This window comes from Somniosus microcephalus, chromosome 29, assembly GCF_052327205.1.
Source record: "Somniosus microcephalus isolate GS21.2 chromosome 29, FLI_Smic_1.0, whole genome shotgun sequence".
Lineage (NCBI taxonomy): Eukaryota > Metazoa > Chordata > Chondrichthyes > Squaliformes > Somniosidae > Somniosus > Somniosus microcephalus.
In genome coordinates, this window is record NC_141015.1 from 19,937,768 (window position 1) to 19,950,290 (window position 12,523).

At 43.6% G+C, this 12,523-nt stretch overlaps 1 protein-coding gene across 1 annotated transcript in view; it reads left to right on the forward strand.

Annotated features, from left to right (window-relative positions):
* Positions 1 to 11,879, forward strand: part of LOC147098520 (A disintegrin and metalloproteinase with thrombospondin motifs 14-like) — a 222,997-nt gene extending 211,118 nt beyond the window's left edge. The window contains exon 21 of the mRNA XM_085969985.1: positions 9,651 to 11,879. Coding sequence (XP_085826111.1) covers positions 9,651 to 10,270 — 620 coding nt within the window. The 3' untranslated portion in view covers positions 10,271 to 11,879. The remainder of the gene's footprint in view (positions 1 to 9,650) is intronic.
* Positions 11,880 to 12,523: the final 644 nt, after the last annotated feature.

Below are 12,523 nucleotides of genomic sequence, written 5' to 3' on the forward strand. Positions count from 1 at the left end.
CCTGAGGTCCGGAGCTGAGGTCCCCCGCGTATCGCGCGGCTGATGGGCGGGCGGCGCGAGCGCCCCGCGATTTCCTGAGGCTCGCCCCCCCGCGCGATTTCCCGAGGCTCTTCCCCCCGCGATTTCCCGAGGCTCTCCACCCCCCCCCCCGCGATTTCCCGAGGCTCCCCCCCCCCCCCCTCTATTAAATTGTTATTTAATTCCCTAACACATCATTAAAATATTTACCTTCGTTCCCTAACACACAGAAAGTGTGGGGGGAAAAAATTGTGAAAAATCAAGATGGCGGCCACTCACCTCGGTTCAGAAGGATAAGGCCCGCCCACACACGCGACCGGTCAGGTCACCGAAGCGTAGGATTGGTCAATCGTCGAGTCACTCGACACTCAACTGTAGGAAGCAACCCGCCGTCCGATTGGTGGACCTCGACGTCACACAGTCGCTAATGAGATGCTAATGAGCGGAACGCTGAACGTTTTTGGGATACCGCGGGCGGAATTTTTGTCCAGCCGAAACGTAAATACGCCTATGACCGGTCCGGAATCGCAAGCTTTCTTTTGAGGCGACGCGCGCGTCGGTACGCTCTGTAACTTTCAAACGTATAGAGAACGGACAGACAGACATCGGGACAGACAGACTTCAGGACAGACATCGGGACAGACAGAAGAGCCGCTTTATATATATAGATATACTCTTATCTTTAGTGGTTGTCCCTCTGTTTATGGCAAGCTGTAACATAGTGTGCCGCCAGTGTTACGCAACTTCTCTCTTCCCCTAGTAGGTATGGGAGTTTTTGGTCGTCATTCAATTTTCTGAATTCCGGACATATTTTTGTAAATTTTGGGTAGAAATTCTCCCTTATGCCCTGATATTTTCTACAAGCTGTGCTCTCTCTGCCCCCCCCCCCAAGTCTCTCTCTGCCCCTCTCCCGCCCCGTCTCTCTCCCTCTCCCGCCCCGTCTCTTTCTCTTGCTCTCGCGTGCGCTCTCTCTCTTTCTCTCTTGCTCTTCCCCCCCACCACGGATTCAGTCATCTGGTTGCAAAGCGTGGCCTGTACTGTAGGCTACAACCGCGGCGTACTGCGCATGCGCAGATTCGTCAAAACCGCACATGCGCAGATTCGTCAAAACCGCACATGCGCAGAAGGGGATCAGTTGAGCATGCGCAGCTCTGCAATACCACGCATGCGAAGAGGGCTGCAAAGGCGTTGGTGTTTTAATAGGGCTGCTCCCCCGCTCCAGCTGCTGTCCAGCTCTGCGCGGCAATTCAATTCAACTGCGCGGCAGTTTGAGGACTAGTGCGCGGGCGCGCAGCCATGCTCCATAGAGGGAACAGCGGATGTCACCAATTTAAAATCTAATGTAGAATGTCCCAATTAATTATAGCCCTGAGTTCAGTTAATCCAGATCCACTACAAACAGATTCTTGAGTGTAATGAGTTTTATGATGGTATTTGTTTGTGCAACCAAATGCTATAAAGTTCTTACCTCAATATTTAGACATCTGTATAGTTCCTGCCCCAGACTGCATACAGCCTGGGGATGACTAAATAAATAGCAAAGAGAATTGCTCGGAGATTTGAGGCTGTGGGCCTGATGATAGTTATACCATTAGTTATACTATAAAACTACTGAACTACTTGCACTGGAGGCCGTTCAGAGAAGGTTCACTCGGTTGATTCCTGGGATGGAAGGGTTGTCTTATGAAGAAAGGTTGAGCAGGTTGGTCCTATACTCATTGGAGTTTAGAAGAATGAGAGGTGATCTTATTGAAACATATAAGATTCTGAGGGGGTTGGACAGGGTAGATGCAGAGAGGATGTTTCCCCTCATCAGGGAATCTAGAACGAGGGAGCATAGTCTCAGACTAAGGGGTCGCCCATTTAAGACGGAGATGAGGAGGAATTTGTTCTCTGAGGATCGTGAACCTTTGGAATTCTTTACCCCAGAGAGCTGAGTCATTGACTATATTCAAGGCTGAGATAGACAGATTTTTGAGCAACAGGGGAGTCGAGGGTTATGGGGAGCGGGCAGGAATGTGGAGTTGAGGCCAAAATCGGATCAGCCATGATCTCATTAAATGGCAAAGAATGAGATGTTGCATGATTTACTTCTAATATGTGCAGAATAGCTAAGTCGCAAAGTAGCTAAGTCACTACTTAAAGATTATTTGCAGCCTGCTGTAACAGATGGTGGTACATGAATTGAACTTAGGATCTAAGGCCGTGCTGCTTGGGATCTGCTCCACCACAGTGCATGGCTGTGCCTCACAATCCTACTCTAAGAACTACAACAGATTCTCCATTCAACCTTTGGCTGTAAAGGTGCTTTTGAAGTCAGCTGGAGAGTTTAAGAGATCTTCAAATTGGCAGATCATTTGCAAATTTCCCCCCCGACATGTTGTTATTTCGGATTTCCAACATCTGCAGTATTTTGCTATCATCAAAATAATATGGCATTTGGCTATTGAGTATATGCATCCCAAGCAATAAGTAGGAGGTACTTCATTGTGTCCATAAAATCTGGAGACCTCTATCCTATATTGGATCACAGATCAATCGATATAAATAAAAAAGAAAGTACAAGGTGGTAACCCTACCTCTTACCATTCAGGCAGTATACCCAGGGTTTGATTGACAACCAAAGACATGTTTCTCATGCTTTCTCGGGTGCGTCTGCTCCTCTGGCTACACATTCAGGCAAGTAAATTTTTTTAAAACACCTTAGCGGTCACAGGCGATCCCAAGGTCTGGTTTAGTAGCAATTTTACTGTGAAGTCTGTTTAAAGTAGCTTTCAGTCATAGCAAATTGGTGTTATTGCACAGGCTTTTGGCTTTATATGGCCTGAGGGAAGGAGGTCCTGTATGTCTCTGCCCGGCATGATTTTAAAAAAGGAAGCATTTTACCCCAAAACCAATCAAGCTTGGCTAAGTTTTAACTGAAAGTGCTTGCATTTATGTTCCAAAATGCTGCACATACAATAAATTACTTTGAAGTGCAATCATTGTTATAGCAGTCAAAACAAAGCAGCCATTTTGCACACAGTTAAGTTCCAGAAACAGCAATGAGATGAATGACCAGTTAACAACAGAAAATGCTGGAAAAACTCAGCAGGCCAGGCAATATCTGTGGAGAGAAAATAGAGTCAACGTTTCAGGTGAAAACCCTTTGTTAAGACTGAAGAAGCACAGGAAATGAAATAGATTAAAAGGCCAGCGCGGACAACAAAAGAGAAGTGACGAGACATTAAGAGGTATTCAAAACGAGACGAGATGGTGATAGGACTAGTGGAGACAAAAGACGGCTCTAGATTCGGTGTGAAATGTGCTGGCAGAATGGGAGACAGCTGCCATGTGGGAGAGAAAAAAAAAGGGGGGGAAGGGCCAAAACAAAGATGTGGATAAAAAATATAAGTAAAAATGTAATAGGAGCCGAGGTTATGATCTGAAATTGTTGAACTCTATATTGAGTCCGAAAGGCTGTAAAGTGTCTAATTGGAAGATGAGGTGCTGTTCCTCGAGCTTACGCTGAGCTTCCGTGGAACAATGCAAGAGCCCGAGTACAGTGAGGTCGGAGTGGGAATGGGGCGGTGAATTAAAATGACAGGCGACTGGAAGCTCGGGGTCATCCTTACGGACTGAACGGAGGTGTTCCGCAAAGCGATCACCCAATCTGCGTCTGGTCTCCCCAATGTAGAGGAGACCACATCGTGAGCAGCAAATACAGTATACTAGATTGCAAGAAGTACAAGTAAATTGCTGTTTCACCTGGAAGGAGTGTTTGGGGCCCTGGACAGTGGGAAGGGGGGAGGTATAAGGGCAGGTGTTGCATCTCCTGCGCTTGCACGGGAAGGTGCCAGGGGAAGGGGTGCTGGGGGTGATAGAGGAGTGGACTAGGGTGTCTCGGAGGGAGCGGTCCCTACGGAATGCTGAAAGGGGAGGGGAGGGGAAGATGCGTTTGGTGGTGGATTCACTTTGGAGGTGGCGGAGGATGATCCGTTGAATGTGGTGGCTGGTGGGGTGAAAGGTGAGGACGGGGAACCCTATCGTGGTTCCAGGAGGGAGGGGCAGGGGTGAGGGCAGAAGTGTGGGAGATAGAACGGACACGGTCGAGGGCAGTGTCAACCACGGTAGAGGGGAATCCTCAGTTGAGGAAAAAGGAAGACATGTCGGAAGCACTGGTGTGGAAGGTGGCATCGTCGGAGCAGATGCGGCAGAGACGGAGAAACTGGGAGAATGGAATAGAGCCCTTACAGGAGGCGGGGTGGGAGGAAGTGAAGTCCAGGTAGCTGTGGGAGTCAGTGGGCTTGTAGTGAATGTTGGTCAATAACCTATCCCCAGAGATGGAGACGGAGAAGTCGAGGAAGGGAAGAGTCGGAGATGGACCATGTGAAGGTGAGGGAAGGGTGGAAATTGGAGGCAAAGTGAATGAAATTGTCTAGTTCAGGGCGAGAGCAGGAAACGGCACCGATACAGTCATCAATGTACCGGAAGAAGAGGTGAGGGAGGGGACCCGAGTAGGACTGGAACAAAGAGTGTTCAACATATCCCACGAAAAGGCAGGCATAGCTAGGACCCATGTGGGTACCCATAGCAACACCTTTGATTTGGAGGAAATGAGTGGAGTCAAAGGAGAAGTTGTTCAATGTGAGAACAAGTTCAGCCAGGTGGAGGAGGGTAGTGGTGGATGAGGACTGATCGGGCCTCTGTTCAAGGAAGAAGCGGAGCACCCTCAGGCCATCCTGGTGGGGGATGGAGGTGTAGAGGGATTGTACGTCCATGGTGAAAAGGAGGCGGTTGGGGCCAGGAAACTGTTAAAGTGGCGGAGGGCATCCAAAGAGTCGCAGATGTAGGTGGGATGAGACTGGACAGGGGGAGAAAAGATAGAGTCGAGATAGGAAGACATAAGTTCCGTGGGGCAAGAACAGTGTGACCAGTTAATATGCTTTTGGTGCTGTTGGTTGACCAGTATGTTGGCCAGGATGCAGGGGAATTCTGCTCTTTGTATTGTCATGGGATCTTTAATATCCACACAAAAGACTGCACCTTTAAGAATGCAGTACTCTATTAGATAAAGTGTCACGTTGAACTATGTGCTCATGTGTGGAGTAGGGCTAAAACCCACAAATTTTTAACGTGCAGGAGATTGCTGCCAACCGAGTGAAACTGACAGCAGTGACGCTACATGGTTCTGTGAAAGAACGCTTTACAGCACAGTAAAAACAATTCGACACGGTATATTGTCGAGCTCCTGATGTCCAATGTCCTGATCTTAAACAAAGGCAATTACAATGGCATGAGGGCAGAACTGGCTAAAGTGGACTGGAAAAATAAATTAAAAGGTAAGACAGTTGAAATGCAGTGGTGGACATTTAAGGAGATATTTTATAACTCTCAACAAAAATATATTCAAGTGAGAAAGAAAGATTTTAAGAGAATTGAGCACTATCCATGGCTAACTAAGGAAGTAAAGGATGGTATCAAATTGAAAATGAAGGCATACAATGTTGCCAAAATTGGTGGGAGGCCAGGGGATTGGGAAATTTTAAAAAAACAGCAAAAGATGACAAAAAATATAATAGAGAGATGAATTATGAGAGTAAACTGGCAAGAAACATTAAAACAGATAGTAAGAGTTTCTACAGGTATATAAAAAGAAAGAGGGTAGCTAAAGTAAACGTTGGTCCCTTAGAGGATGGGAATGGGGAAATGGCAGAGACTTTGAATGTCTTTTGTATGTCTTCATGGTAGAAGACACTAACAACATCCCAATAATGGACAATCAAGGGGCCACAGGGAGGGTGGAACTAATAACAATCACTATCACTAAGGAAAAAGTACTTGATAAAATAATGGGACTAAAAGACGACAAGTCCCCTGGACCAGATGGCCTGCATCCCAGGGTCTTAGAAGAAGTGGCTGCAGAGATAGTGGATGCATTGGTTGCAATATACCAAAATTCCCTGGACTCTGGAGAGGTCCCAGCGGATTGGAAAACCGCAAATGTAACGCCCCTATTTAAGAAAGGAGGGAGGCAGAAAGCAGGAAACTATAGACCAGTTAGCCTAACATCTGTCGTTTGGAAAATGCTGGAGTCCTTCATTGAGGAAGCATTAGCAGGGCATTTGGAAAATCATAATGCAGTCAAGCAGAGGTAGCATGGTTTTATGAAAGGGAAATCACGTTTAACAAATTTGCTGGTGTTCTTTGAGGATGTAATGAGCAGGGTGGATAAGGGTGAGCCAGTGGATGTGGTGTATTTGGATTTCCAGAAGGCAGTCAATAATAAGGTGCCACATAGAAGGTTACTGCATAAGATAAGAGCTCACAGAGTTGGGGGTAATATATTAGCATGGTAGAGAATTGGCTAACTAACAGAAAGCAGAGAGTCGGGATAAATGGGTCATTTTCCGGTTGGCAAATGGTAACTAGTGGGGTGCCACAGGGATCGGTGCTGGGGCCTCAACTATTTACAATCTACATTAATGACTTGGATGAAGGGACCGAGTGTAATGCAGCCAAGTTTGCAGATGATACAAAGATAGATGGGAAAGCAAGTTGTGCAGAGGACTCAAAGAACCTGCGAAGGGATATAGACAGGCTAAGTGAGTGGACAAACATTTGGCAGATGGCGTATAATGTGGGAAAGTGCAAGGTTATCCACTTTGGCAGGAAAAATAAAAAAACAAATTATTATTTAAATGGAGAGAGATTACAAAATGCTGCGGTTCAGAGGGACCTGGGGGTCCTAGTGCATGAAACAAAAAGTTAGCATGCAGGTGCAGCAAGTAATCAAAAAGACAAATAGAATGTTGGCCTTTATTGCAAGGAGTATAAAAGCAGGGAAGTCCTGCTACAACTGTACAGGGTATTGGTGAGACCACACCTTGAGTACTGCGTACAGTTTTGGTCTCCTTATTTAAGGAAGGATATACTTGCATTGGAGGCAGTTCAGAGGCGATTCACACAGTTAATTTCTGAGATGAGGGGGTTGACTTAGGAAGAAAGGTTGAGCAGGTTGGGCCTATATTCATTGGAATTTAGAAGAGGAGAAGTGATCTTATTGAAACATAAGATACTGAGGGAGCTCGACAAGGTAGATGCAGAGAGGATGTTTCCCCTCATGGGGAAATCTAGAACTCAGGGGCATAGTTTCAGAATAAAGGGTAGCCCTTTTAGAACTGAGATGAGGAGGAATTTCTTCTCTGAGGGTCGTAAATCAGTAGAATTCTCTGCCCCAGAGAGCCGTGGCGGCTGGGTCATTAAATACATTTAAGGTGGCGATACACAGATTTTTACAAGTTAAGGGAGTGAAGGGTTATGGGGAGCGGGCAGGGAAGTGGCTTTGAGCCCAAGATCAGCCCTGATCTTATTGAATGGCGGAGCAGGCTGGAGGGGGCAGGTGGCCTATTCCTGCTCCTATTTCTTATGTTCTCCCTTCCTAATGCATGGCTAAATCTTGGATACAGGGAACCGGTCACTTGTAGAACTGTAACATTAATGTCACTGTAATAATCAGTTGCAGTTATGCTTAGTGAATACACATAGGCAAAGATAATAAAAGGCATGGGTGGCTTTGGATTATTGCTTAAATTGAAGATGCTTGTTTTGCAGATTGTTGTTACTGTATATAATTAGGGTTAGCTCAGTTGGCCACATCACTTTAACCATTTTGGTTCATAGGATTGAAGTGGATATGTTTTCATTGTAAACTTGAAATCGGGTAGAGAACTAAAAAATGTAGTTTTAATTGTATGTTCAAGATTTTACGTTCATATGCATGTTTTGTGAAATTACTGTATTTTGATTACACAGTGGTTGCGGGAGGTACATTCATGTTTCTTGCTGTGGTGTGCTTATGCGAGGAGTGATGCAGGTTTAATGGTTGAAGCAATTTGTTCTTGCCCCCGGGATTTAATATTTTATCTCTAGCAGTCCTGTTGCTTGTGATCACTGTCTTGGCTATGTATGGGCAGATCACTGTTTCTAGCTTACGTCCCCATCTGTTCTGGACCGTTTTCTACTCTAAGGAGCTGGTTTGGGTGTTGGAGGAAGAGGTTGTGCTGAGTGAGCCTGCGAAAAGGATCTCGGACTGCTTGATATTTCTAAGTATTTTCTAAAGGGTGAAAAACTAGGAACTGTGGAGGAGCAAAGTGATTTGGGTGTCCATGTACACAATGTCCTTCTGTGGTCTTTATGATGAATATAATTCACCTAAGGCCATTAGTGCAGAATGTGGGTGTGAGTACAGAATTTTAATCCACTTTCTGAATTTGTCACCAATGGCCATTCTCTCGAGTGTCAGAAGAAGGTACCTCCACTCTACCCTGTTGAATCTTTCCTCTGACAAGTGATTGTCCTAGGGTAGGAGTGTTGCTGCATTTCCAGTGCTGCACCATACTGAATAGTCACTTCTCTCCGGTCAGCTTGATCTAAAGTCTATTTGGTCTAAATGGATCAGCCTGAGGCAACTGCACTAATCTAGAAGCACAGATCTTGACTGATACCGTGTAGTCAATGTTGAAGAGGTATACTGGTGGGTATGGTCCTTACCTTATTTATCTACTAGTATGATAGTGGCTATCTTGAATGTGTTTTGAAGGGTACCTGTCTGCAATACATGGTGGAGGAGTTTAGGGAATAGAGCCTTGTAAAGTTTGGCAGAGCAACCAAAAATCCTGGAGTTACCTCTCATTCGAGGCTTTTTATTGCCAGCTGAATCAGGGCAGGCAGCCAGTGTAATTGGAGGGAAATATACCGAACAGGACTGAATGGCCATACAGCTCACAGAGAAGGATTTGGTCTAATTGCACCCACACAAGATACACTCCAGCACAGACTCGTACTTTTTTGAAGCAGTCTTACTTCTCTTGAACCATAGACTAGTAAACTATCTCAGACTGTGCCAGTTACCCTCCAGCTCCCCCTAGCTAGCATTCTGTTCCACCCCTGTCACTAATCCATCACCCTTGCCTTCCTCTGTGACCTGGAGTTCCTACCCTTCCTACAGACACAACTTGCTCGCCTTACAGATGAGAACTGATGACCCTACACTAATGTGCAAGACCACCAGTAGGGTCTTTTGGAGCCACATTCACTTATGGTTGCAAATCTGGAATGAAAGGTAAAAGTGTTATAAACGTAAAGACAAGAGGCATTGAACAGATGGAAGCCAAAAGAAACTAAACAAGCTACTGTCAGCACACACTGGAAAAACTCCTCTGGCATACTGGAAACAAATTCTGAGGACATGGTAATAGGCTGGGAGGTTTCTCATACACCCTAATGCAAAGCAGACCTTAACATCAGTTAAGAAAACTTATGATAATTTCACCTCTGAGCCCAGTGAGATCAACAAAGAGCTTACAAATTATTATGCATTACTATATATCTCTCTGGAAAGTACACAGTCACTTGACTCTCCAGTCTCAAGTTCCTTTGTTCATAACTAGAAACACACATTGCTCATTTTTGGGGATTGAACAATCACTTTTGGAATGAACACAGCTCCAATTGATGGTGGTATTTTTTTTTCCTATCAAAAAAGTATTCAATTTGAAGAATTTCTTTTTGGTAAAATAGAACTTCACTATCAGATTAAATATACTTATCTTTTGAAGAACCCTAACTACTTGTTTTGATTTAATTCACAGAGGAGCCATGCCCTGGAGATAAATCAATTTTCTGTCAGATGGAGGTTTTGGCTAGATACTGTTCTATTCCTGGTTATAATAAGTTGTGCTGTGAATCCTGCAACAAAAGGGACCCAACTTTGCCACCACCTTTTTCTCAGGCAGCCTCAGAGACTGAAGATGCTGAGGGCACCATCCATCCCAGTCCTATCCCAGAAATAGTGGCAAAGCCAACCCCCCATAACCATTATCCAACAGTCAAAGGCACCACCATAAGGAAGGATGACGGTTCACCAATAACTCTTAATTCAGCTGCCAGCACCGATGACGCTGAGAGTTCTTCAACCAAAGCTTTTGCAACAGGGTCTCAGGGAACCACCAACAGTTTTGCTACGCTAAATACTCGTGCTTTTGCAAGCACATTCAGGTTGCCTCCAGCTCAACAGGTAACACGGCACAGTTCCGTGGCTATGTTTGACTCCACTGCTACTCATCAGCTGTTTATAAACAGGGACAAGACTTTGCCTCATACAACTCGTGGGAGCAACACATGGAGCGCAGCAGCTATAACTAGACAGAGAAGGGATGACAGTGAATCAGAAGCAGACTTAACCCACAGAATCTCACCCATCGTAACATGAATTGCCAATTCTACAACACTGCTTTCCTTCAAATTGAACTGCAGTATTGCAATATCCTCTCAGTGGAACCATATAACCCTGATAAACTGCTTGATACTCTTACTTGCTTGGAGGCAGCTGCTGCCAGTTTCAGCTTAAAGCTGCAGGTAAAGGTTTACCGTGGTCAGTACTGGTTTCGTATCATGTCCACTTGAGATGGTGATGATTATACATGCAGGTACTGTAAAAGATAACAGCCTCATCTATTGCAAAGGTCAATGTCTTCAGATACAAAATGGTGCTGGTTTAATATAAATGAACTGCATTGACATGAATCTCAAATTTGCATTGAACAGTTTAGTCCTGATGAAATTATTCTGTTCCTCTGACACTGAAACAAAAGATCTCCTACTTAAGGAATGGTTGTGCTACACATGATGCATGTAGCTTCTCCAGCTTCCTGGTGTCATACCATGTGCTAGGTTTAAGCAATTTAAATATTGTCTTGAAAACACATTTTCAGTATTCTTGTGGTAAATAAATGATATATTTACATTCATAATGTATATAATGTAAATGTCAGCATCCTAAAAGGTAATCGGTTTATAATGTGTAAGTGAATGATTGCTGTTCTATTTGATTTAGTTGTCTTGTTGCTTGTACAAACCTGCCTTACACTGCTGCTCGGCACATCATTCATTACAGAGTACATATATTAACATAATTCTTGTTGCAGTTTGTATAGTTCCTGTATATAAATGAATAAGAGCTTTTAATTTTAATATTTATTGAATTGAAAAGAAATCTTCAGTTTTCCATTGTTGAAAGAATTTATTAGTCATGGCCTCCATGTCTAGTCATTTGTGTCATCACTTTTTTGAGTTAAATAGAGGTTAAAGCAGTGTAATGTAATTTATAGAACCACTGGACTTTGCCAGTACACAACGTATGTTCACATTACAGTCAATGCATTCTCATTCAAAGATAGTGAATTTTTTTATAAATAACATCGCTAAGCTATAATTTTTCTTTTTAAAATCAGTGTATGTAAAATTTTAAACTGAGGGAATCGAAGGTCTTGTGCATTTTGTTGTATAAGATCTAAACGCCTAGCCCGATACAGTGCAATGGCTGAGCAATAACTGTGAAAGTATTACAGTCTACCATGAGCTTGTGAACAGCTTGTAATCTCTTCAGACAGCATGTGACCTCATGTAAAACCAGTGTTTTGGATCTGCTTTGATGAAAACCAAAATAGACTGTAAATTGAATGTATGTAAGACCTACATTTGGTGCTGTGCATGACTTACAAACCTACCATTCGTTGTTTAATGTGTATATGCAGCTCATTAGGTTTTTTAAAACTTTTTGCTGCTGAGATGGGCAGTATTTTCATAAGAAAATAGTTGAGTACAACTAAAAGAAATGAGTGTACTCAACACCTAACGGGGTGATAACTTCTTCTACTCAGTCCAAATATTTAAATGTTGATTGTATTGTTGAACATTGTATTTGGTTAGGAACTAACCCATAATATGCAGAAACAATAGGTCCCTAGGATACTTATTTAAACCACTGTTTAGTTTACTGATGGATCATGCTAAAAGTGGTAATAAATGCTATTTCAGTATCTTACTTTGTCAAAAGTTTTGTTGTAAACACTGTCTTCTGTTTGTAATGTGCAAGCTGAATTATAATCTTGAAATAATTAATATTTACATTATGTAATATTTAAAATCAATATACTTATCCCTTTATCAGTTAGTTAGATACATTACTGATAAACATTATGGACTACTTATTCTTTAAACTAATGGTTCTAACCATTGCAAAATACATCTAAGTGCAACAATTATTTTGTCAAATTGTGCACATTGGGCTGCGATGCATTCAGCAATCCCTAATACAGGAAACTCTTTTTTATCCGGCACCGACGGGACCGGCGTGGTGCCGGTTTATCAAAAAGTCCGGATTACAGAGAGTTATAGTTAAACGGTACGAGAGCTCCGTACACAGCAACAAATCCAGGCTTCCCTGTTGCTAAGCAACAGGTGCAAGAAGCCCGGCCACAGACCAAGCGTCCCTGTTGCTTAGCAACAAGTGCACGAACCCCAGTTACACAGCCACAGATCCAGGAACTGCCACTAATATGAAGAAAAACTTAACTGAACCTACTCCTGAATTTTGCCAGTTAACCGAGATTTCCGGTTGTTTGGGTGCCGGTAAATCGAGAGTTTCCTGTATGATGGTCTTAGATTTCATCACATCTGAAGA